A 24,089-nucleotide genomic window follows, 5' to 3' on the forward strand; every position below is an offset into this window, starting at 1 on the left:
GGACTGGGCGGCCCGGCCCACACTTGTTGAACCGGGCCCGGGCCCAGGCGGCCCCGGGTCCCAAACGCCTGGCTGAGCAATTCGTGGTTCAGCCCAGAGGGAGGTATTTGCTGGTCGCCGGCACCGTTCGGAAAGGCACGCGGGGCCGCAGGAACGCGCGGGCCGGTGGGCGGGCAGGCCGGGCCTCTCCGGGCCGTAATACAAAGCGGAGAGCCCGCCTTCTGGCCGGGCAAGTGTGGAAGGTTTCGTAGAGGAAGGGGCGTTTACGCCGTTCCGAGTCCACCGTGACCCCGAAAGACCCCAGCGCCTAGTCACTGGGGCTTACACCGCCGCCCCCCGCGCCCCCCGCGAGCCCTCCCTCATCTTTGTCCCAAATGGCCAGAGTTCTGGTGCAGCAAGACTGGAGGTGAGCCGAGGGCAGAGGACCAACTTACTTTGCCTGGCCGCAGCCACGGCAGTCAGGGAGCTCATGTCTTGGCCCCAGAGCCCAGCCCTGGCTGAGGCGCAGCCCGGGACCCCTCACTCCAGCCATTCATCACGCTCTGCCCAGACCCAGGACCCGCCTCCTGGAGGGAGGCCCCATCCTCCTCAGAAACTGAGGAGCACTTGGTGGCCTCCATGAGGCACAGTAACTGTGCCACTTCGGCCACTGGGCTTCTCTTACCAGCTGAGCTAGTAAGGGCAGGCATGGGACCCCTTCCTCTTTTTAGCTCTCCCCCTTCCCCTGTGTAAAACAAAATAATATTTCAGAGTCCCTACCACACATACACCTTTCTCACATATTAAATGTTTGCTGGAACAGATTAGGAGGAAATGAATCTGATAAGTGAATTCACACAGTTCAAAAGTCAGGAGTCAGAAGGGAGCAGCCTGCTTATGGTGGACTTTCAGGCGTCTAGTGGAAGAAGGTAGTTTTTCAAGGGGGAGGCTTCCAGAGGCCCTTTACATGCCCCCACTGGACTTCTGTAGAGCACTCCCTGGGTGGGTGGGGAAGGTGTGGACTTTGGGGGCAGATGGGCCTCCTTCTCTACTCCTTCCTGGAACCTGTGAGTCTGGCCAAGGGGCTTTCCTTTCCAGGCTGTATCCTCGTCTGTCACCTGAGAATCCCATCATCTACCTCTTGGGTCCACGGTGAGGATGGTGTGAGCTCTGGCAGGGGCACTAATGTTTGCCCCCTTCCCCTTCCTTTTCCAGGCTCTGCTTCCCTTGTCAACCCTCCACTCTTACCCTGGACCCTTCTGTTCAGTTGACATTAAGCGAGCACCTGCTACTTGCTTGTCTTTTTTTTTTTTGCGGTACGCGGGCCTCTCACTGTTGTGGCCTCTCCCGTTGCGGAGCACAGGCTCCGGACGCGCAGGCTCAGCAGCCATGGCTCACAGGGCCCAGCCACTCTGCGGCATGTGGGATCTTCCTGGACCGGGGCACGAACCCGTGTCCCCTGCATCGGCAGGCGGACTCTCAACCACTGCTCCACCAGGGAAGCCCCTTGCTTGTCTTTTGAATATATTCTGGGCAAATAAGTTTGACTAACACTGCCTGGGAGAGAGGTGAATTTAGTTCATTCACGCAACAAATATTTATTGAGCACTTTGGTTGTACCAGACCCTGACAGGGGCTGGGACACAGTAGGGGCTTCGTGGAAACTCTGATGAAGTTTCGTAGATGATGCTGGACACAGGCAGTCTTTCTCATCGGGGGAACAACTCAGATGTCTCCACTTGTGGAAAGAAAGTTACACAGTGTACAGATCGAGGCCCCAGGAGGGAGGGATATTCGTCCACGCTGTCCACTGCTGTATCTCCAGCTGTGCCTGGCACATAGTGGGTTGTCAATAAATATTTGTTGAATGAATGAATATCCTATGTTTCTTGACTCATGTGACCCATTCAGCCTTTTATGCTCCAAATTTGCTAGAGGCATAAATACAAAGCAAATTTCTTTCTTATGAGGAAAGCTATACTGCAAGTTCAGTGTGATAAAGGGCAACTCTCAGAGATGGGGGCTGGGGCATGGAGAATGTGACTATCTAAAGGACCAGTGACAAGCATGTCATCCAAGCACAGAAACCCAATATTGCCACTTTTGTCCATTTGGAAACCAGAAATCCAGATTTATGTGTGAAATCTACCAATTTTTAATTAATTCACTAATTTATTTATTTATTGGCCACACTGCACAGCTTGCAGGATCTTAGTTCCCTGACCAGGCATCAAACCCGGGCCCTCAGCAGTGAGAGCACAGAGTCCTAACCACTGGACCACCAGGGAATTCTCCGAAATCTACCAGTTTTTAAATGTTGACTTAGCTTTTTTTAAAACATGGAATGAGTCAAATAAAATACATTCGTGTGACAGATTTGACCCGTGGGCTGCCAGTGCGTGGCCTGTGGTTCATGAACCAGACAATGTGTGTGAACTTGGGTAAACACTGAGCTGAACTGTGAGCTCCATAAGGGCAGGCACCTTCTGCTCTGTTCACGCAGTGCCAGTTCGATATCGTTCTCTCCTTCCTTAATGCAGTCAACAAATATTCATTGAACACCTACTGTATGCTAGCACTGGGTATCCTGTGACGCAAGGCAAACGAAGAATAAGGAAATGACTAGTGTGTTGCAGGACATTTAACTAGTGATGGGATGGTGAGAGGGGCGCTGAGATCTGAATGAGAGGTAGGAGCCAGCTGCGCAGGGCAGGGAAGAGGCTGATCCGTAAATGGATCAGGTGGCCCCAAGGCCCCAGAGCAGGAGTGAGCAGCGCCTGTGTGTGTGTGTGTGTTTGTGATGAACCGAAAGGCGAGGGGGCTGGATCATGAGGGGATGGGAAGGTGTAGGAACTGACCCTGGAGAGGCAGGTCGGTCATGTCATGTGAGGCTCAGTGTGGTGGGAAGCCTTGGATCTGCTATGGGGAGAGGAGTGTGTCACCAGGGGAGGGGTGCTGAGGGTGGCAGTAGGGAGACCAGTGAGGAGGCTACCGTCATAGTCCAAGAAGGAGGGGATGGTGGCCTGGGCCAGCTGCAGGCAGAGCCATGAGTGCTAATTCCAGGTGACATAGTAGCCATGCCGCTGGTACAGTGGACAGGGGTGTGAAGGAAGCAGAACCCTAGCAGGCAAACAAGGCCCATGTCCCCTGAAGGTTGGTGGCTGGCAGCCGCCTTTAGAGCTCGGCTCCCATCCCAAGTAGCCCAGGGAGAGCTAGGGCAGGAGTCGGATGGAGAGGTTTTGGAACAACCCCTTCCTGTTCTCAGAGAAGGCTTCTGGGGAGAGCCGGGATGAGGTTGGGTGGGGCAGGGGCTTAGAAGCATGGCGGCTTGGGGCAGAAAGGCTTTTGGGAGCTGTGCTGAGAGGACAAGCAGAACAGAGCACTGGACCTAGAGTCAGGCTGCCCCAGACTCTTAGTCTCCAGGGACTTGGGCTAAGCCCCGTCTGTACGGGGGGCTCTGAGTTCCAGCTCTGCTCCTCAGAGCTGTCAAGAGATGCTGTTGATTCACTTTTGCCCAGAAGCCTAGCAGCCCTTGAAAATGGACTCAGCCTTAAAGCAGGCCGACAGTGCCCCTGGCCACCGAGGCCTCTGCTTGGCTCAAGTAGTGGCCTTTCCAGCTCTGTTTGACAGTAGCCCCGTGGAGGCTGCAAAGCCCCTGACAAACTGTGACGTGCTGTGGGTGACACTGACACCTCCATCTCTTGCTGAGTTCTGTCCTGTCAGCTCCCAAAGCATCTGGAATCTTCCCACACCTCCTTCTCCATGTTTACCACCCTGATCCTTCGCAACTGAATAAAGTCCTTGGGGCCCAGCGTGCTCTGGCCCCAGCTGGCCTGACCCCGTGCTTCTTCCTTCTCACTGATTATGTGTGTGCCCGCCACACTGCTGGCCCTCTGTCCACTGAACTGGCCAAATCCTGTTCCCAGCTCACGCCTCTCCTCTGCTGCTCCCTCTGCCCGGAAGGCTTTTCCCCACTCGATGACTGGCTCTCTCGTTACTCAGGTTTCAGCCAGATGTGCCCTCTTCCAAGAGTCCTCTCTGACTGCCCTAGCTAAATCGTTGTCCCCCCAGTCACTTCTGTCCCATTACCCTATTTTCTTATTCTTTTTTGCAGCATCTCTCTTTTAAAAAAAATATTTATTTATTTATTATTTATTTGGTTGCACTGGGTCTTAGTTGCAGCAGGCTGGCTCCTGAGTTGCTGCTCCAGGGCTCCTTAGTTGTGGCTCGTCTGCTCCTTAGTTGTGGCACGCGGGCTCCTTAGTTGTGGCATGCAAACTCTTCGTTGTGGCATGCATGTGGGATCTAGTTCCCCAACCAGGGATCGAACCCGGACCCCTTGCATTGGGAACGCAGAGTCTTATCCACTGCGCCACCAGGGAAGTCCCTGCAGAATCTCTTATTCCATGAAATTTTGATTTGTCTTGTTTGTTCCTTTCTCCTCCAGTGTAAGTTCTGTACATAAGGGACCTCTTTTAACATCATTTTTAGTAGCTTTATTTAGATATAGTTCACATACCATAAAGCTCACCCTTTTAAAGTGTACAGTTCAGTGTTCTGTTTTGGTTTGGTTTTTGGTTTTTCTGTTTTGGGCTGTGCTGTGCAGCTTGTGGGACCTTAGTTCCCTGACCAGGGATTGAACCTGCGCCCTCAGCAGTGAAAACATGGAGACCTAACCACTGGACTGCCAGGGAATTCCCAATTCAGTGGTTTTTAGTATCTTCACAGAGCTGTGCAACCACCACCACTGTCTTCCATAACATTTTCATCACCCCAAAAGAAAGACCGTACCCGTTAGCAGTCACTCCCCATTCCTCCCAACCCCCGGTTCCTGGAACCCACTATTCTGCTCTCTATGGATTTGCATATTGATGTGTTCTTTTTAAAGCATCTCTGTATCCCCAGTGCCTAGTGCTGTGAGGATGGGTATCTCCCATTTTACAGATGAGAAAACTGAGACTCAGGACTCCTCAGGAAACTGACTTTCCCTTTTTTCAGTGTGCCTAGTGTCTCCACAGAACTGGGATGCCCTGGGGAGGATGGAAACTCAGCAGAAAGAGAAGAAATGAGTTGTGGGCATTGAGTGGGGAGTTCCCTGCTCAGCCACTTGCTGCAGCCCACACCTGGGCCCTCTCGGCTGGGAGGTCACTCTTGCGGGTGGGCTTGCTGACTGCAGATTCAGTGCTGGTGGTCTGAGTTCAATGTTATGCCTGGCCTGTGCCAGGGACAGTACCAGCACCACCCTCCCACAGGGGAGCAGACATCTGGGCAGGCAGGTGAAGGCTGAGGGTAGCTGTGTGAGTGGAGGGCCAAGTCAGGGATAGCAACGGGTTGTGGCCTGAAGCCCAGGCTCCACCTTTTAGGAGCTCTGTGACTGTGAGCAAGTGACTGCACCCCGCTGGGCCTCCCTTTCCTTCTCTGTGAATGGTACCCATCCTCAGGTACCTCAGGGTGCTGTAAGCCTCAGTGAATCCATGTGGATGCTCCCACCACAGCATCGAGAACTACACGTGGGTTCCCTCCCTCCAGGCCCTGGGCCCCAAGGAGCAAAGGCTCAGAAAGGCTGGCGGCTGTCAGAGGCTGAACAGGGGCCGGAGCCAGCATTGTAGTTTCTGACCCTTTGAAGCCTGTCTCCTCAACTGTAAAAGGGGTTTAATAATCATTCCTCCCTCCCCGTAAGTGATAAGGGCTGGGGATGTGCAGTTATCAGCACCCTCTGGGCCTCAGACAGGGAAACCAGACAGGCTCCTGTTACCTCCAAGCTGCCTTCCCTCCCAGGGCTGCTGTCATCCTGGCCTCTTTCATCCTAGATTTAATTAGCCAGGCAGCCCCACTCCACAGCCTTTCCGGCCGAAGTCATCACTCCCATTTTATAGGTGGGGAAACTGAGGCACCTAGAGGGAAGTAGTTTGGGATTGCCGCCTGTGAGTCAACTGTTGAGCCAGGGCCCAGAGGAGCTGGGACTGGGTTTTCCAGCTGGACTTGTCCCTTGGGGTGGATCCCTGTCTCCATCCCCTTGGCACCCTGGGCACCCAGAGAGCCTCTTTTCCAGCTCTCTCTACCTCACCACTCCCTACCACCTCCCATTTGGAGGGCAGCAGGAGGGGGTGGGGAGGGGCCTGCCAAGCCCGGGGAAAGGTGAGAAACTAGTTGGCAGCGCTGGCATGGGGGCTCAGGCCTGTTTCATCTTCAGAGCGGGCTAATGAGAGCCAGAGGCGTTACTCAGATCGGCGGGCTGTGGGTGTGGGGTCTGGACGCCCGCGGTTCTGTGCCCTGGAAATCTGCGATCAGTGGGGCGTCTGCAGCCTGGACCCTAGACCCAGGAGGGGCTGCTAGCTGAGCCCCAGGCCCAGCCCTCTGAGTGTCCCCAAACAGCCCTGCTCCATCCCTCTGGAAGTCAAGTGTGCTGGGCTCGGGCACTGCAGACCCCAGATCTCCTGCGGCGGCAAGGCCTCAGTTTCCCGGTCCGTGCTAAGCGTGCTGTGAGCCCCGTGACCGGACAGACCCTGCCAGTCCTCACGTCTGCATCCCGTTGTTTTCCGGCTTCATCGCAGCTTGGGACTTGGCCCCGCCAGCTTTACCCTGGTCTGGCTGCCGCGACCCTAGCCGACCGTCGGCGCGGCCTCCGCCAAAGGTCAGCAGCTTCCGCCTGCCCCGACCCCGGCGCCAGCTCAGCGCCCCCAAGCCGAGCGGGTGGGGAACCGGGGCCGGCGTCGGGGAAGCGAAGCCAAGCCCTGCGGCGCCCGCCCGGCCGGTTTAGCCGGGCCCACGGCGCGCAGTTCCTGCGGGCGCCCGGGGACCGCACCTTGTACACCCCCCAGTGGCCACAAGGGGAGCCCCAAGGACTCCAATCCGCGTCACCCCCAGGGGCCGCGGGCGGCTGGCCCAGGGTGCGCCGCGCCCGGGCGCCGGCGCGGGGCGCGCTTGTTGCCATCCTCAGCAGTCTGGCAGGCGCGGGCGGGGCCCGGGCCGCTGTCCGCCGGAGCGCCCTGAGATTGCAGTCCGCACGCAGTGGGGACCCTGGCATCCGCAAGCCCAGGCCCACCCAACTCCACCGCCTCCGCCTGGGCCTGCGGCGGTTCCGGGGAAGGGGGGGCCTGCGCACAGCGGGACAGTTAGCCCCAGCGAAACCAACAGGTCTTCACCTGCCAGCAGGGAGGGCGGGGGGGCGGTGGCCCGGAGGGCGGGGGAGGCGGTGGCCCCGTTACGGCCCCGCCCCCGAGAGGGACCCGCCTCAGTTCGACCGCCCACGCGCCGCGCGCCCCGCCCCACCCCGCCCAGCGCCGCCAGCCCGGAAGTAGCCGGCCGGCCAGGTCGCCAGCGGCCGCTGGGTCAGGCAGGGTGAGAGCGGTCAACCCGTTACCGCGGGCGCCGGGGCGGTGCTGTGGCTTCGGTACCGGTTGCAGGCAGGCGGCCTAATGAGCTCTCGGCACGCACCCCTGCGCTAGCTGCCTGCCCGGCACCCCCGCCCCTGCTCGCCAGCCCTCCTCACCCCGGGGACCCTGGCGGCCCGCCCTAGCGTCACCCCCGAAACCTCTGGGTTTCATCTCGGGACCCGGGTGCGGGGTCCCCGCTGGCCTCTGCGCGTGGCCGAGGGCGGTTGGGATCTGCTAGGCGGCCCTGGGGTGACAGTGGCCCTTCGGGGTTGGCGCAGGGGCTCGCGCGCCCTCTGGCGGCCCTGGGGCCCCGCGCGTCTCCAGGCCGCACGTCTGATCCTCCCTCGCTCTTCTGCAGGGACTTGCGTGCCTGACCATGGGGCCCACGAGCCGGGAAACCTGGGCCCAGCGCCTGGGCACCTTCCGGGCCAGCCCGTCCACCTTCATGGCAGGTCCTGAGGGTGAGGATCTGGGTCGTCACCTGCTGAGCGACCTGAGGAGTGAGAAGCTGAGCGAGCCAACTAAGGTAGGCCCTGCGGGTGACCTGTGTCCTGGCCCACGTGGTCCCTTCAGCCGGCCGTGCCGTGAACCTCAGCTTCGTGATTCCCACCCAGAATCCCCTATCCCCAGGTTTCCTTGCTGGCTCTGAGCTTGGAGTACCCAGCGCAGCTGTGGCCGGACGCTCCTGCAGCCGAAGTAGCCGCCACCTCCTTGTTGGATACCCTGGTCCTTCTACCCCCGCGGCCCTCGGCTCTGCGGCGGCCCCTTCTGCTGGCGGCCACCACAGCCTTGGCGGCAGGAGGTGCGTTGGGCCCCACTTCGAGAGCCTCCCGCCGGCTCTTGCCCCTGCTGCTGGGCTTGGCCTCGGGCCGCGATTTGGGGAGAAGCTTCGGCCCTGCCTCGGAACAGCGCCCCCTGCAGGCCACAGCGTGGGAGTGCCTGCGGGAGCTGGAGAGCTGCAAGCCTGGGCTGCTGGGGGGCTGTCTGGGGCTACTTCGGGGCCTGCTGGGGCAGGAGGCCGCTGTACAGCCACTCAGCCTGCTGCTGGCACTTGCCCTGCGAAACGCCTTGGTGATACAGGCCAGGGCCAGGGCTGGCCTGCAGGGCCTGCTTGTGGCTGGAGACTGTCCCACCGAGGGTGGTCCCTGGAACTGGATGCTAGCTGAGGAGGGTGATGCCCACCTTCAGCCCCAGGCACCCAGTTGGCCAGCAGCTGAGGAGGGGGAGTGTTGCCTTGCCACGCTGGAGCTCAGTCCTGAGGAGGCCCGGGAGCTGCGGGCTGCCGTGGCCCAGCTTCTGGACATCTCCTACCTGCTCACTCCTGTGGCCCAGGCCCAGCTTCTGTGGCTGCTGGGCTGGGCCCTGCGGGGTCTTCGGGGACAGCCACCAGTGCTCTTCAAGCCACAGCTGGTACGGCTGCTGGGCACAGCACAGCTGACGCTGCTGCACGCCGTTCTGGCTCTGAAGGCGGCCTTTGGTGAGGCACTGTTCACAGCCCAGGATGAGGCCTTGCTGCTTCGCCGGCTCATCTTGGCTGCCCAGCACCCGGCCCTGCCCCTGCCTGCCCATCTCTTCTACCTGCACTGCCTCTTGAACTTCCCTGAGAACTGGCCGCTGGGCCCCGCAGGCGAGGAGGCTGCCCCGCTATTGCTGGGATCCCAGCTATGCCGTGGCCTCCTGCCCAGTCTCCTGCATGACCCGATGGCCCTGCTGGCCCGCCTGCATCTGCTGTGCCTCCTCTGTGTGGAAGACGAAGAAAAGGAGGAAAAGGGCCAGGATCAGAGCCCCCGGCAGTACCTGGAGGAGCTACTGGCTGGCCTGCGGCAGAGGGCAGCCCTGGATGGTGGCCCCCGGGCCTTAGCCACTCTCTGCTTCCAGGCCTCCTACCTCGTTGCTCGCTGCCTGGCCGGGCAACCTGTGGTGCTGACACCCTTGACCCACGGACTGGCCCAGCTGTACCGAGCCCGGCCTGCACTGGCTCCCCATTTCGTGGATCTCTTGGATCGGGTGGGCCCTGAGCTGGGGGAACCCTTAAAGGTGGTCTTGCGGCAGGAGGTGGTGTCCAGGCCAGGCAGGGATGAGGCCCTTCGTTGGCACCTGCAGATGCTGGCAAGGGTGGCAGATGGGGATGCCCAGAGTGCCACCCTTGGCTTCCTGCAGGCTGCAGCTGCTCGCTGCACGGACTGGGGCCTCCAGCAGGCCCTCCTGCAGGTCTGCCGGGCCCTGCTGCGGGCAGGTGTTGGAGGAGGCCTGGCGGACTTGCTGCAGGCCCTGGCCAGGCAGCTGGAGGACCCTGATGGGCGGGACCACGCGCGCCTCTACTACATCCTCCTGGCCCACCTGGAAGAGCCCAAGCTGGGGGTGGCCTTGGGCCCCTCCCTTGCCGCACCTGCACTGGCCTCTTCACTGGTGGCCGAGAACCAGGGCTTTGCTGCAGCGCTGATGGTGCAGGAGGCCCCGGCCCCGATTCGGCTAAGCATGGGTCCCCACAGAGCCAAGGGCCCAGTCCCAGTGCTGCAGCTCCAGGTGGAGGTGCTGGAGCAGGTGTATTCTCTGGAACTGCGCTTCCGTGTGGAAAGACAGCTCTATGCACCCTTGGGGGCTGTGCACGTGCCGTGCCTGTGCCCCGGCCGCCCCACCCGCCCTCTGCTGCTGCCTCTGCAGCCCCGACGCCCGGCTCCCGCGAGGCTGGCTGTGCGCGCCCTGTACACCACACCCAGCGGCCTCACCTGCCATGCTCACCTGCCACCCCTGCTTGTGAACTTCGCTGACCTCTTTCTGCCTTTCCCCCAGCCCCCCGAGGGGGCCGAGCTGGGCTTCTTCGAGGAGCTCTGGGACTCCTGCCTGCCAAAGGGCACCGAGAGTCGCTTGTGGTGCCCTGTAGGGCCACATGGGCTGGAGGCCTTGGTGTCCCGCCACCTGGAGCCCTTTGTGGTGGTGGCCCAACCCCCGACCAGCTACCTTATAGCCATCCGTCTGCCCCCAGACTCGCGGTTGCTGCTGCGGCTGGAAGCAGCCCAGGCAGACGGAGTGCCTGTGGCCCTGCGGACTGATGACTGGGCCGTGCTGCCTCTGGTGGGGGACTACCTCCGGGGGCTGTCAGCGGCTGGCTGAGCCCCAGGGCTGGCACAGGTAGGAGCAGGACTGCGGCCTTTGCAGGCTCTTGCCCAAGAAGGGCTGCTGAGAGCCAGGATACAGCCCCGTAGCTCCTTTCTGTAAAAACAAAACAAAACAAAGCCCCCTATATTTGCTAACAATCCTCACTGGTTTGTTTTCTTTGGGGCCCTGGTTGGGGGAAGGCACAGTGGGATGGGGGTCAGAGGCTCCAGGAAAGCTTCCAAGCTAGGAACCCGCAGACTGCAGGGCATAAAAGTTCCTTCCTGCCCGGATATACTAGGATTCTCTAGAATCCCTGCCCAAGAGGCAGGAGAAAAAATATCCACATCTTTGCTTCCCAGAGAGGGAAAAGCCTTGCTCAAAGCCACCCAGCAATTTAGGAATGAGAGTGAAGCTGGACTTGGGCCTCCTGACCTGTGAGCCAGTGCTTTTCAACTCCAGAGGTTTGCAGGGTCTCTGCACAGGGAGCTCAGGCTAGATAGGACGAGGGACCAATGGGCAGAAACAGAGGAGGCTGCAGTGGCCTGGTGGCCCCTTCCTCTAGAGCCCGTGAGCCACAACTACCGAGCCCACGTGCCACAACTGCTGAAGCCTGCGTTCTGCAACAAGAGAAGCCACCGCGATGAGAAACCCACACACCACAATGAAGAGTAGCCCCCGCTCATCGCAACTAGAGAAAGCCCGCGCAGCAACAAAGACCCAACGCAGCCAATAAATAAAGAAAGAACATTACTCATTAAAAAAAAAAGATTATAGAATATTGTATCCAATAAGAGAAGAATACATGTTCTCAAGTGCACATGGAACATCCACTGCGACAGACCACATTTTGGGCCATAAAACACACCTTAACAAATTTAAAAGAACAGGAGTCTGCTTTTGGACCACAATGGAATTAAAGTAGAAATCATGACAGAATGACAGCTGGAAAATTCCCAAATATTTGGAGATTAAGCAACATACTTCTGTATAACACACAGGTCAAAGAAGCCCCATGAGAAATTTTAAAATATCCTGAACTAAATGCAAATGAAAATACAACTTGTCAAAATCTGTGTGATTCAGTGAAAGCAATACTTGGAGTGAGGTTTGTGGCATTAAATGAATATATTAGAAAAGAAGAAAGATATAAAAATCAATAATCTAACCTTTTACTTTAGGTTACTAGAGAAAGAAGAGTAATGTGAGCCTACAGCAAGTAGAGGAAGATAAGTAAAAATTAAAGCAGAAATCAGTGAAATCGAAAGGAGGAATTCAGAGAAAATCGACAAAACCAAAAGCTGGTTCTATGAAAATATCAGTAAAATTGATAAGCCTCTAGCTAGGCTAACTAAGAAAAAAAGGGCACAAATTATTAATACCAGAAATAAAAGAGGGGTCATCACTACTGAGCCCATGGACATTAAAGGGATAATAAATATTATGAACAATTCTATGCCCACAATCTGATAAATGAAATGGACCAATTCCTTGAACGACACAAAGTAACAAAACTTACACAAAGGAAAATAGATAATCTGAATAGAGCTATATCTCGAGAAAGTGAATCAATAATTAATAGTTATAATGGTTAATACTGTATATTGTTAACATAATAGGTATGTGAGGTGACACATATATCAAATCATCATGATGTACACTTTAAATATCTTAACAATTTTATTTGTCAGTTATACCTCAGTAAAGCTGAAAAAAAAATTTCTTAAAATGAACAACAAAAATTAGTGAAAATCTCCTAAAAAAAAAAAAAAAAGCAACAGGCCGAGATGGTTCCCTGGTGAATTCTTCTTGTGAAAAAACATTTCAGAAAGAATAACAATTCCTTACAATCTCTTCCAGAAAATAGAAGCAGAGGGAACACTTCCTAATTCATTCTATGAGACCAGCATTATCCTAATACCAACACCAGATAAAGACATCACGAGAAAGGAAACTACAGATCAATATCACTCATGAACATAGGTGCAAAAATCCTCCACAAAAAAATATTAGGAAATTGAATCCAATATACATAAATGTATGCTAACACTTTAAAAGAGTAAACAATGGAAAGATGAACTAAAATATTTAAAAGATCACATAGGGCAGGAGAGAACTGTTTGCAAGGAACAGGAATAGACACTAGGTTTCTCTAAATAGATCTTACTTTGTAGTTTGATTTTGGAAACGTAAATAATCACATAAAGTAAAAGTAAATCTTTTAGGGCTTCCCTGGTGGCGCAGTGGTTGAGAGTCTGCCTGCCAGTTCAGGGGACACGGGTTCAAGCCCTGGTCTGGGAGGATCCCACATGCCGCGGAGCAACTGGGCCCGTGAGCCACAATTACTGAGCCTGCGCGTCTGGAGCCTGTGCTCCGCAACAAGAGAGGCCGCGACAGTGAGAGGCACGCGCACCGCGATGAAGAGTGGCCCCCGCTCATCGCGACTATAGAAAGCCCTCGCACAGAAACGAAGACCCAGTACAGCCATAAATAAGAATCAATAGCTTTCCTGAAAACTATGGCCTACAGGCCAAATCCAGTCCACTTTTTTTTTTTTTCAGCCCACTGTGTTTTTGCAAATAAAGTTATATTGGAACACAGCCATGCTTATTTATTTACATATTGTCTATGTTTTTTTTTTTTTTTTTTTTTGCAGTATGCGGGCCTCTCACTGTTGTGGCCTCTCCCGCTGCGGAGCACAGGCTCCGGACACACAGGCTCGGCGGCCATGGCTCACGGGCCCAGCCACTCCGCGGCATGTGGGATCTTCCCGGACCGGGGCACGAACCCGTGTCCCCTGGCATCGGCAGGCAGACTCTAAACCACTGTGCCACCAGGGAAGCCCTCTATGGCTACAATGACAAAGCTGAGTACTTGTGTCAGAGAACAAATGTGAGGTTCACCAACCTCTGCTATAGATAAATAATAATCAGAATGTAAAAGGAAAAACAGAAAAAAAGGACCTTGTTTGTAATAGAAACAATATAAGCTATCTAGGAATAAACTTTAAAATATGTATAAAAGAAGAAAACCTCACAACCGTACGGATAAGACATAAAAGGAGACATAAATAAATGGTATTATGTATCTTATGCTTGGTAGAAAATGAAAGCAAAATTCTATTCAATCTGTCAATACCCTCCAGCCAAAGACCACCAGGCACACATCTGTAGTTATTAGTTTTGCAGTGTGGGGTATCTCAGTAAGAAGGGATTAGGAAGGATTTCTAGGATTTGGGCTTGTGTTGGGGATATGAGGGAGGGTTTAAAGAAGTAGGACTTTTCTCTGGATTGGATGCTGTCAGCAAGTGGGAGTATTTCTATGATGGGATATGTTAACAGATCTTAACTATACGGAGGCTAAAACTGCAATTGGTAAAGTAGCAACAGAAACATATTATCCAAGATAGAGGGAGTTTCATTATTTTTGTGTGTTGGACAATATTTGTGTCTTTGTCAGTGTTCACATGATTACAGAATGATCTTGTTTTTGTTTTGATCCTTCACATCACAGAGTGACCTTGTCTGATGTCTATGTTCTGTGAAATTGTTCATGTTCAACAGAACACCAAGGCCAGCTCCTGGATGTCCGAGGATGCTTTTCTCTTTCTCAAATCTATAAATTAAATGCAATTTTAATGTTAATTACCAGTTATGTATGGGTTCGTTTTATGAGAGTACTTGCCAAAATCTATTTAAGTTGGGTATCAGGACAAATAAACATTAAAGAAGAGTTAAGAAATCAAAAGGGAAAGAGTACTGCGAAAGCTAGACATGAAACGAAAAGGCTTATATATTTAACAACAAAAAACAAAAGTCTTCTCTGTAATAAAAATGACCAATACAGAAGTTTGTAAGACAAACTCGGGTAAAGTATCTTCAACACATTTGAGGAAGGGTTGATATCCCTAGTTAAACACACACACAAACAAGACAAAACAAAACACTCTCTACCAGTCAATATATAAAAAGTGAACTCTTAGGGATCGTGTTGATGTTTTACAATAAAAATATACTATTGGAAAAAAATTTTCAAGAAAAAAATCTGGGGCTCGAACACAGGCGGTATTGCAGAGGAGCGTCAGAGAAGCCTACGCTTCCCAGGAGGCTCTGCGCTGACTGCCCCAGGCCTCCCGACAGGCTCCGCGCGCTTTACGCGCCAGCTTTGGCCTTAGCCTGCGAGCAACGGCGTCGCGACGGACAATGGAAAGCAGCGACGGGGAAGCCGTCGACAAGCGCCGCGTCCACCTGCGCCCTGTTACGCTGCGCGATCCCGCCCCCATCTTGCTGCACCTTCTGCCCTGCGAGGTTCTGGTTAACCGGCCCGCCCCCGTGGGGCTCTTCTTCACCCCGGCCATCCGCCAGGGTCCCGACGGTGAGCGCTCTCGGCTGGACTACGACTCCCGGCAGCCCCCGCGCCGGCGCCGCGCTCTCCTCCGCGAGGAGCGGCGCGAGGGCTCCCGGGGATCGTGGTCCGCCGAAGGTGGCGGGAGGGCGGCTACCGGCCTTGCTCCGGTAGGCCTGGATCAGACCCTCACTGGGGCCCTTCGCCTGCCTCCTCCAGGACTGGAAGTGTCGTTCCGGGGCCGCAGTCTACGCGGCGAGGAGGTGGTGGTGCCGCCCGGCCTCGTGGGATATGTGATGACAGAAGAGAAGGGAGAGGTGTTGCTGGGGAAGCAGGACTTCTCGGAGGGTTTGGAGGATGACGAGCAAGAGGAGCGGGAACTGGTGGAGCCCCCGGAGGCGCTGGAGCGCGACTTCGTGAGCACGGGGGTATAGGGTTGCAAGGGAGCGCGGGTGGGAGCGGCGGCCTCGATGCTGAGCCGGGGCCCCTTCCCCAGGACCGCTTTATTGGAGCCACAGCCAGTTTCAGCAGCTTCACCCTGTGGGGCCTGGAGACTATCCCCGGTCCCGATGCCAAAGTGCGTGGGGCCCTGACCTGGCCCAGCCTCGCTGCAGCGGTGAGTACATGGATGGGCCCCCTCCCTCCCAGACCCCATCCAACCCCCCACCCCCCCACCCCTTCAAGGTGGTTTCCTAAGTGTTCCAGAATCTTGTCCCTGAGTGAATCTGGGGGCTTCGGGGCTGGGGAGAACAATGGGGCAGATGGAACCTGGGTCTGACTGGAGGATTAGACTGGGTAGGGGCAGCATGGCTTACCCACCACTCTTCTCTGGCCTTCTAGAAGGGCTATGATTTTGAGCAGCTGGGTCTCTCCCCTGAGGATCTGGGCCACCCAGTCACTATACTGCAGAAATCCAATAGTAGAGGTGATTCCTGTTGCAGATTCACACACAGGTACCCGAGGACTGAGAACCAGAGCTTGAAACTGAAAGCCACCGATCCCTTCACCCCAGTAAACCCTTCTTCACTTTGGAGCCTGATTCCATCACCCCAATAAAGGAGCTCTTCACAGAACACCTGTAAGTTCGCCAGCACCTTGGATCCAGCACTGCCCATTTTCCCACAAGGACCTTTCACAGCTCTGACCTATAGAAACAGTTTATTGCCGGGGGCAGTGGGGCAAGAGAGGCCAGAATTCTGCAGCCAGTTCCCACCCCACCCCACCCCAGCTCCTACTTTACAAAAGAAATTTGTACAGCCACCAGTCCTCTATACAAGCCACCCGCACCCCCCATCTCACTGTACACAGCTGCCTGGCTCCCTCTGGTCCCTGGTTCACAGCAGGCCTGGGCCTGCGGCCAGCCGACCTTGGAGTTGACCTGAGCCCTGAGCTCGCCCTGGTGCTAGGCGCCAGCAGGCCTTTACCAGGCCTGTCCTCTCCTTGTGGAGTTGTCCTCTGCCCTCTCTCCCTTGGCGCGCCTCTTGGAGACCCCAGTGGGGGAGGGATGGGCCGTCAGCCCCAGTTCTGCTGGCTTTGCTGGCACTGCCACGGGCAGTGCCTGGTCACCATTTTCCCCTCTTGCTCCAGTCCTTGGGAGTGAAGTGCAGACACTTGGAGTCGATCCGAAGAAGCCGCTTGAGCATAGCCCGTTCGTGCCCATCCACGATGTCCTCCGACAGTGTGAGGATATACTGGCCCTGGACAGGAGACGGGGCCAGGCAGGTCAGCCCACGTGGGGCCTGCTCTCTGCACCCCTACACACACCTGTCTCCCCCTGCCTGCCTCCCTACCTTGTAGTAGTTGATGAGGTTGAGGTACTGTAGAGTGGAGATGACATCCTCCTTCTTGATGCTGGTAATTTCACTGATCTCACTGTGGGAGGGCAAAGATCAGGTCCCCTGGGGGCCTACATCTCCACCCCAGGCCCCCAGTAGCCCGAAGAGTGAGAAAGCCCAGGAACAGACAGGTCATGCCATGCACCCCCGGGCAGGCAGAGCCAGGCTCACTTGATGGTGATCTGCGGCCTCTCCCCGCTCTCTGACTTCAGCCCCATCAAGATCTCCAGAATGGTCTGGGACCAGTAGCTTCGGTAGGATAGGAGGCCAAGATCCGAGAGGGGCTTCTCAGGGGTCCCCGTTTTCCCTTCCACTTTGGAGAGTTCATAGCCTAAAGCAATGGAGCAGGAGGGGGTGGGTAAGCAATCACAGCGTTATGCGACCATCGTTTAGGAATGCAGGTTGCAGAGGTAGACTGCATGGCTTCCATCCTGGGCCTGCCATGTGGTAGTTCTGTGCCTCAGTTTCCTTGTAAAGGACTAGTGAGCGTACTGTTCACCTGTGTGCTGAGGGCACTGAGAGAAGTAGCTACAATCAACTAGAAGCCAGTGAGGGCTTACAGGTGGGATGCGGGGAGTGTAGAGAAAATGGTTTGTGGAAAGTAAGTGCCTCCAACTTGCCTCAGTCATACCAGACTCTCTGCGCCTGGATATGTGAGGAGAGAAGAGGGGAAGACCCCACCTCTGGTCCAGGCCTGAGGATGCTTGCGTTCTCAGTCAAATCAGTTCCTCGGCTGTGACCTGAGACGCATTAGCGGCTCTAAGACCAGGCTGGCCTGACCGGATGGCTGGGAGGAAGCAAGAAGGGCGCCAAAGCACTTCCCAAGTCAGAGGGAGGCCACTCCTCAGCAGTAGCTACCTCTCCAGTGGCTCTCTCCCTCCCATTCTGACTGCTGTGCCCTCCTCTACCCTGCTGACCACTGGGCAGTGGCAGGCAGTTCCTGGTGAGACCCTCAGGCCATGCAAAACCCTGAGCGGTTTCACATCTCTTGGACAGTATTCATTTCCCCATCAGGGCCCTGAGATGTCTCCACTACTTCTAGAAGCCCTTCTTTATCCTCAGTCATAACGAGCCTTGTGTTGGATCGTAGCCCTTTCTCCTTTCCCCCTTGATTCATCTTTATCAGCCAGTCTGACCCTCTTGCCCAACTTCCTGTGACTTTCACCAAGCAGCCCGGTGGGGAGGACAGAGAGACTTGTGCTTTGGAGGAAGGAAGCATGGAAGAGGGAAGGGGCACACTTGAGTTCTTACTCAACTCTGGGGGGAGTGCATGCAGAGTCCTGACAGATCAACTGGAGGCCACACTTGCCTCCTCAGCTGCAGGAGCTCCCAGCCCCTCCCAGTCAACAACCGGCCCACCCTCTGGAGCTGCCTGGAATGGTGCTTCTAGTGCCCTGTCTGCTCCTGCCGGGCACAACTGAGCACATTTCCTTGGTGGCCCCACACACATCCCATCTCCACTGAGGGCTGAGCTCCAAGGCTAGACTGACTTTCAGCAACCTTCTGCTCTTCAGGCAGGTTTCCCGAGGATGTGACCACATCTTGGCATCTTTCTATACCAATAAAATTTCTCAGAACATGTCAGTGATCAAGTCAAGCCTCCAAGTCTTCACCAGACAGCTAAGCCTCCCTCATCTCCCGGGTCAGAGCTTGGTTATCCCAAGGGTGCGGTGAGTGGTGGGTTGAATGGAATGATGGTAAGAGGCTGGGAAGCAAGAGGGGGCCTTGGGGGCTAATGAAGAGTTCATGTCTGATGAGGGGCAGAGGCCAGATCCCTGTGAGTCACGTTTGACGTGACATCTGCTGTCCCCAAGGCTCAGAGAACAAGTAGGGAAATAAACCACAGGTCCTTGCCCAGGAACGTGTATAACCGCACAGGACCAGACAGCTGAGCAGGAGTGGCTCACTCGGCTTCTGCCCGTGCCCTGGGCAGGAGCAGACAAGTCAGATTTGGGAAAAGTTGAGTGGTACTTAGAACCCTGGCCGAGGATCTTTGAGGGGCTGAAAACCTAGTCCAGATGAACAGGGCAGTCACCCCAGTATGGAGAGAACCTTGGGAGAGTCTCATCTTTATTTCTAGCCAGTTCCCCTGGTGACTGGACTGCACAGCCAGGGCTGAGAACACAGCAACCCGACATGTCTGTGTGCAGCATCTGTGCGTGAGACAGCGATGGGGCCTGGGCCGCCCAGGACCTGCCCCCAGCCCCCGGCCAGCAGCACAGGTACTCACTGAACTCGATCAACAGCTTGCCGTAGCCCCGGCGCTGGTAGGGAGGCAGGGTCAGGATGCAGGCCACGTTGTAGTCTTCTGTGGATTCCTTTTCCTGGAAAAGAGGGGCAGGTGAGTGTGAGGGAAGGGACCTAGCTCAGGGCAGGACTGAGGACAGCCTGGAAGAGCACTCACCTTGGAGAAGTAGCCCACGATGTGGAAGCCCTTGCAGTCATACTCCGTCATGACGTAGAAGAGGAAAGGGTCTGTGTCATAGTACAGCGTCTTGTGGTCGAGGAAACACTTAGCCAGAAGACACAGGTTCTGGGAATAACTCTACAGACGAAAAGGTCTGTCACCACCCTGGGTACCCAGCCTTGAGCATGGCCGTTGGGCCAGGGTCAGCCTGAAGCTTCTTGTCCCCCAGGCTGATAGGTGAGGAGCCTTCCTCCCTGGGGCCTGACCCAGTCCATTGGTCAGTGTGTCCGGCGCACGGGCCATTCTTAGTGTCCAGGAGCCCACGTTTCAGCTGTGTGATGGTGTTCAAGCACCCGCCCCCCGGTGAGCTGGGCAGGTCTACTCGTGCTCTCCATACCCCATCTAACTCTGGCCTGGAAGCCTCCACTGCCCTCTGCCACAGTTACCAGTCAACAAACTGATGTGTCCCCGCAAAGAAAGACTGACCAAGGATTATGAGAAAAGCTCTGCCTGTGTGACAGTCTTAGGAAACTGGTTGTCAAAAAAACAACACTCTGCAACCCCCAGTCACGTCTCTTGAGAACTGATCTGCTCTTCTACAACAGGGGTAAAGAATTCCGGAATTTGACAAAATAACTGCCTCAAGGGCTGCCCCAGCAAAATTATTAATCTTGCTACTTTACTTCTATTCTCACAGTTTTCCTGCATTTCAGATTTGGCTTTTTAAGCACCTGCTGGACACGGCCATTTGGATACCCAAGCCCACACACTTAACACAGTTAACAGTGGTTAAAGCAGCATCTTCCTCTCAAGTCCCCCCAGCACCCAAGCAAGAGCTGTCCCCTGGCAGTCTAGGTGACTGCCTCTCCCTCCCCGCTCTCCAGGCCCCAAGAATGGAGGCATTTCACTTTTAAAGTCCCTCCAGGTTATGCCCTTCTTCCTCCCCACAGCCAGACTAAGGCAGGTTTGAAGCCCCAAACCTGTAGTGTCCCCACTTCCCAGCTGACCTCAATCCCACCACCTGAGCTCTGTCCCATGTAAGACAGCCTTGCCTCATCCTGTCTGCCTTCCAGCCAGAAGAAAGGATCTTCGCCTTTTACACTGTCTCTGCACATTTTTTTGCATTTCACAGATAACGCATTTTTTTTACAAATTGAAGGTTTGTGGCAACCCTGCATTGAGTCTATCACTGCCATTTTTCCAAAAGCATGTGCTCACTTCATATCTGTGTCACATTTTTATAATTCTTGCAATAATATTACAAACTTTTTCCTTATTATATTTGTTATGGTGACCCGTGATTCTCAATGTTACCACTGCAATTGTTTTTTTAGACACAATGCTACTGCACGCTTAACGGACTACGGCACAGCGTACATGTACCTTTGATATGCTCAGGGAAGCCAAAAATATTGTGTGACCGCTTTATTTCGATGTTCACCTGATTGTGGTGGTCTGAAACTGAACCCGCAGTATCTCTGGAGTCAGCATCCGTTCCTGCCCTTCAGAACCCACTGCCTGTGTCACGGCTCAAAGGTTACCTCCTCTGTGAAGCTTTGCTGTCCACCTCTTCTGGATCCTGATAACCCACCCTTTGTGTTTCATGACACGTATCACACTGGGATCTATGCAGCCATTAGCATGTCTGTTTTCCCCTGTGAGCTCTCAGCAGAGATTTTGTCCAATTCACCTTGTACAATATCTCCCACCACCTGCCCTACAGCAGGAATGCAGTAAATGGGGTGAACAGATCTGTTAGCCACAATGGTCAGTGTTTTCCTGAGCTGAAAGAAGCTGCTCACTCGACTCCCTCAGACTCCCGGCGACAAGGACTCCCCACTGCCCCTCAGCCACTGACCTTGTTCTTACGTCCATCGATCTCAAAGAAGGAGATGGTGCCCTTTCGGTAAATCTCGTTGCCTGGAGGATGTCGCAGGTCACACTTGGTCTGAGGAAGAGAGGAGAATTAGGGGCAGGGGTGGGGGGTTGCTAGGAGGATGGCCTCCTGGGACCCCTCATACCAAGTGACGCTGCAGACACTTGAGGCTTCGGCCGTACTTGAGGCAGAACTCGCAGAGGTAGAGGACGGGCAGCGTGGTAAGCTCCTGTGGGTATGGAGAGAAGTACCAGGGCTTGAGGCGGTGCCGGCCCAGCTCGATGCACTCGATGTTCTTCATCCGGGTGACAATGTCGTCGTGGCTCCGGTCAGACACCAGGCTCCCAGTCATGCGAGGAGCTGACGGTATTCCATCTGAGCTGTCCTGCGAGTCCTGCCCAAGGCCGGTGGAAGACACCAGGTTACAGGAGACAATTCAAGCAGGGCACTTTACAGCTCACAGCCTTTCCACAGGTTTCCTTGTTCAAACCTAACAGCAAACCTATTGGGGGAGGTACTAAAATCCCCACTTTCCAGTTAAAGAAACCAAGACTTGGAAAGTTTTCATTTGGAATGTAGAAAAAATCACCCAATGCCTGATCTGAACCAGCTCCGCCTCACTCCCAGTCCCACCAACGCCATCTCTGCTCAGCACCCCTTGTTCATTTTTAAACTAGTCACTAAAGTCTCCGCCCTGCCTATGTCCCCTCCTTTTCACCCAGCTTCCCTCTTCCTCAGACCTACCTCATCAGTGCCCAAGCAATTCGATTTTCGCTTCCGCCCTGGCTGAGCTGCCACTGCCCTACGGGCTGATCCATTCTGCAGATGAGAAAGTAGGAATAGAAAACATAGCTGTGAAATGAGCCCAAAAGGGGCTACCAGAGGTTAGAAGAAGGGGAGGGAAGAAGAGATGGTTTGGGGGATTCACCTGGGGAAAAACTGAGGCTGGGGCTGTCTCGCTGGGCACTGGGGTCGCTGGTGAAACCACCTCCACCTTCCGTTTCTGCAGAAAGAAACCAGGACAGGTGGGTCAGAAGGTAGAGAAGGTGGGACCTGAGAGGAAAGCAAGGTCCCTGGAATTGCTGAGGGTACCGTTGAGCGGTGGTTGGGCTGCAGGCAGGAGCTGGAGGAGAGCGGCTGGTCGGGCTCGCCGCCGGGAATGGCCTCCCGCTCCTTGGGCAGGTTGAAGCGGAGTGTGATCTGGACCGGGATTGGCAAGGTCTTCCCGCTGGCCTGGGCGGAGGCCGGCTGTAGAGATAGGTCCAGGGTCTTCCTCTGGGGCGGGGTTGGTGGTGGGATCAGGAAGGGGAGTAGGGCCGCCTCAGCATGGAGTGATCAAACCCCACCCTCTGCCCTTTCAAGGACACAGGAACAGCCACTGGACTCTGGAAGCTACATCTGCAATTTGGCCCCCATCCTTCACAAGCTGAAGCCAGGGTGGGAGGGCACAGCCTCCAGCCCATCCAGGAGCCACTGAGGCCAAGAGATTTGAAAAGTAGGAGGCAGGAGAGAGGAGGTGAAGCAGGGGACCTACTCACCACCTCTCTCTCTGGAGAGCCGGGGCGGGACCCAGGAAGTCCGTTCTTGGTGGGGGTCTTGGCCTCTTTCTTGGGGAACTGGATCTTCTTTAGGTCCAGCCGCTCGTGGGTCACCCATTCATCCAGGCGTTTGTTGACTGCAGCAGTGGGGATGGCTCAGGAAGGAGTGCCAGAGGCTGCCCCGCAACCCTGCGGCCCCACCTCATCCCGGCCCAGAACTCACAGTCAATGTAATGGACGTAGAAAAGCTTCCGGCCACTGATGTCCTTCACGCTCAGTATCTCAGCCAGGGCTGTGGGAACAGCAGAGGCAAGGGCCTTAGACAGACCAGGCCATGAGGCTCCACCCTCCTACGACCTGAACTCCACAACGAGGCCCGATTCCTAAGCCCCAGCACTTGGAACTGCTCGCTCAAGCCCCCGTTAGTCACCAAGTGCCATCCCCTCTCCAAGCCCTGCCCGGTCCCTCACAAACGGCTAAAAGCCACGCCCCTCCCGAGTATCTGCGCCCCGCCCGCTCCAGGATTCTAGAAGCCCCACCCCCTCCCCTGGGTTCGGTTGACTCTCCCCCGCCCCTCGCCCTCAGGTTCCTTAGCCCCGCCCCCCGACGTCACTCACGCCACTCATCTTCGTTGTCTTGGTTCCGCCGCAGCACGGGCAGGCGGCAGCCCTCGATTATCTCCCCCTGGGGAGACAGCGCGGCGCCAGGGTCGGCTACTGGGGGGCCTCGGGCTCTACCCACCTCCCCTGGCTCCCTCCGCCCCGCCCCGGGCACCGGACTCACCACCTCCGCCATCTTCCCTCCCTCCACTGCCACTTCCGGCCCCTCTGGGAGACGTCACTTCCGGGACTGAACACGTTGTAGGCCCGGGCCTCCCCGAAGCGGCTTTACGAGAGGACACTTGCGAGACATCGCCGCCCAGCTTGCTGACGGAGCCGGCCCGTTTGGCTGCTGGGGGAATGGTGTGTTTTAAATCTCAGGCCAGGTCCTGGGTGGAATCCCCACAACGTGTACAACGATTGGAGGAAAACTGAGTCCGTCACGTGACGCTCACTGGGTGCGACGCCGGTCACGTGGGACTGGTGTTAGTGCTTTGAGGGAGGCCGGGCTGGGGCGTCTCCTACTGACGTAACGATGCGTCGCGGGGAGTGAACTGCGCGTGCTCGGCCGGGAGTTGGGGGGCGGGTCTGGAGAAGTGGCCGGGACTTGAAAGACTCAACGCGTCGCTAAGTTGTGGACTTCATTCCTTAGGGCTGGGAGTCACGGAAGATTTATGGGTTTGTTGTTTTGTATAATAGGTTGCTAATTATAAGAGTAATTACAACATTTTTCATTTATACATTCAACAAGTGCTTAGTTAACCGCCTACCATGTGCCAGGCCCTATTCCAGGAGCCTGGAATACATCAGTGAATAAAATAATCTCCTCCTCCTGGAGCTTGCATTCTTGGAGGTTGGGAAGAAAAAAAGAGGAGTATAGATAACAAACAGTAAATATATTTTAAAAATAAATTATCTAGTCTATTAAAGAGTGATGGGCTTCCCTGATGGCGCAGTGGTTGGGAGTCCGCCTGCCGATGCAGGGGACGCGGGTTCGTGCCCCGGTCCGGGAGGATCCCACATGCCGCGGAGCGGCTGG

At 55.5% G+C, this 24,089-nt stretch overlaps 3 protein-coding genes across 9 annotated transcripts; 2 read left to right on the forward strand and 1 right to left on the reverse strand.

Annotated features, from left to right (window-relative positions):
- The first annotated feature begins 153 nt into the window (after positions 1-153).
- On the forward strand, positions 154-13,051 carry AP5B1 (adaptor related protein complex 5 subunit beta 1). Of its 2 annotated transcripts, XM_089914510.1 has the most exons (4): positions 6,962-7,320; positions 7,714-7,881; positions 7,986-10,487; positions 11,017-13,051. In XM_089914510.1, the coding sequence occupies exons 2-3, from the start codon at positions 7,732-7,734 to the stop codon at positions 10,467-10,469; spliced, it is 2,634 nt and encodes an 877-aa protein (XP_089770636.1). In that variant the 5' UTR covers positions 6,962-7,320; positions 7,714-7,731; the 3' UTR covers positions 10,470-10,487; positions 11,017-13,051. The 2 variants fall into 2 exon arrangements, with proteins under 2 accessions (XP_089770635.1, XP_089770636.1); XM_089914509.1 differs by lacking the exons at positions 6,962-7,320; positions 11,017-13,051 and adding an exon at positions 154-6,613 and having other exon boundaries at positions 7,986-11,010.
- A 102-nt stretch (positions 13,052-13,153) lies between these two features.
- On the forward strand, positions 13,154-15,868 carry RNASEH2C (ribonuclease H2 subunit C). The gene is made up of 4 exons (XM_022591457.2): positions 13,154-14,825; positions 15,015-15,211; positions 15,292-15,411; positions 15,737-15,868. The coding sequence occupies exons 1-4, from the start codon at positions 14,654-14,656 to the stop codon at positions 15,761-15,763; spliced, it is 516 nt and encodes a 171-aa protein (XP_022447165.1). The 5' UTR covers positions 13,154-14,653; the 3' UTR covers positions 15,764-15,868.
- Positions 15,485-23,413, reverse strand: KAT5 (lysine acetyltransferase 5). 6 transcript variants are annotated; one of them, XM_022591452.3, is made up of 14 exons: positions 23,235-23,413; positions 23,069-23,135; positions 22,675-22,743; positions 22,452-22,588; positions 22,006-22,188; positions 21,842-21,916; positions 21,658-21,732; positions 21,059-21,307; positions 20,896-20,985; positions 19,035-19,175; positions 18,861-18,954; positions 16,802-16,961; positions 16,586-16,667; positions 15,485-16,492 (listed from the first exon to the last, which is right to left on the reverse strand). In XM_022591452.3, the coding sequence occupies exons 1-14, from the start codon at positions 23,244-23,246 to the stop codon at positions 16,358-16,360; spliced, it is 1,569 nt and encodes a 522-aa protein (XP_022447160.1). In that variant the 5' UTR covers positions 23,247-23,413; the 3' UTR covers positions 15,485-16,357. The 6 variants fall into 6 exon arrangements, with proteins under 6 accessions (XP_022447160.1, XP_022447161.1, XP_022447164.1 ...); XM_022591453.3 differs by having other exon boundaries at positions 22,006-22,161; positions 23,235-23,411; XM_022591456.3 differs by lacking the exon at positions 22,006-22,188 and having other exon boundaries at positions 23,235-23,409.
- Positions 23,414-24,089: the final 676 nt, after the last annotated feature.

This window comes from Delphinapterus leucas, chromosome 7 (assembly GCF_059928025.1).
Source record: "Delphinapterus leucas isolate spDelLeu-1000000601 "Yukka" chromosome 7, BTC_Dleu_Yukka2, whole genome shotgun sequence".
NCBI classification, from domain to species: Eukaryota; Metazoa; Chordata; class Mammalia; order Artiodactyla; family Monodontidae; genus Delphinapterus; species Delphinapterus leucas.

What these genes read in the sequence shown, in the direction of transcription:
- AP5B1 (XM_089914509.1), top strand. Translation starts at nt 7,732, where the DNA reads ATGGGGCCCACGAGCCGGGAAACCTGGGCCCAGCGCCTGGGCACCTTC. An exon ending in AGCTGAGCGAGCCAACTAAG is followed by an intron (nt 7,882 to 7,985) that starts GTAGGCCCTGCG and finishes CCCTATCCCCAG; the next exon opens with GTTTCCTTGCTGGCTCTGAG.
- RNASEH2C (XM_022591457.2), top strand. Translation starts at nt 14,654, where the DNA reads ATGGAAAGCAGCGACGGGGAAGCCGTCGACAAGCGCCGCGTCCACCTG. An exon ending in CATCCGCCAGGGTCCCGACG is followed by an intron (nt 14,826 to 15,014) that starts GTGAGCGCTCTC and finishes TGCCTCCTCCAG; the next exon opens with GACTGGAAGTGTCGTTCCGG. An exon ending in AGGCGCTGGAGCGCGACTTC is followed by an intron (nt 15,212 to 15,291) that starts GTGAGCACGGGG and finishes CCCCTTCCCCAG; the next exon opens with GACCGCTTTATTGGAGCCAC.
- KAT5 (XM_089914511.1), bottom strand. Translation starts at nt 23,246, where the DNA reads ATGGCGGAGGTGGTGAGTCCGGTGCCCGGGGCGGGGCGGAGGGAGCCA. An exon ending in AGCCCAACCACCGCTCAACG is followed by an intron (nt 21,917 to 22,005) that starts GTACCCTCAGCA and finishes TTCTTTCTGCAG; the next exon opens with AAACGGAAGGTGGAGGTGGT. An exon ending in ACCTCATCAACTACTACAAG is followed by an intron (nt 16,493 to 16,585) that starts GTAGGGAGGCAG and finishes TCTCCTGTCCAG; the next exon opens with GGCCAGTATATCCTCACACT.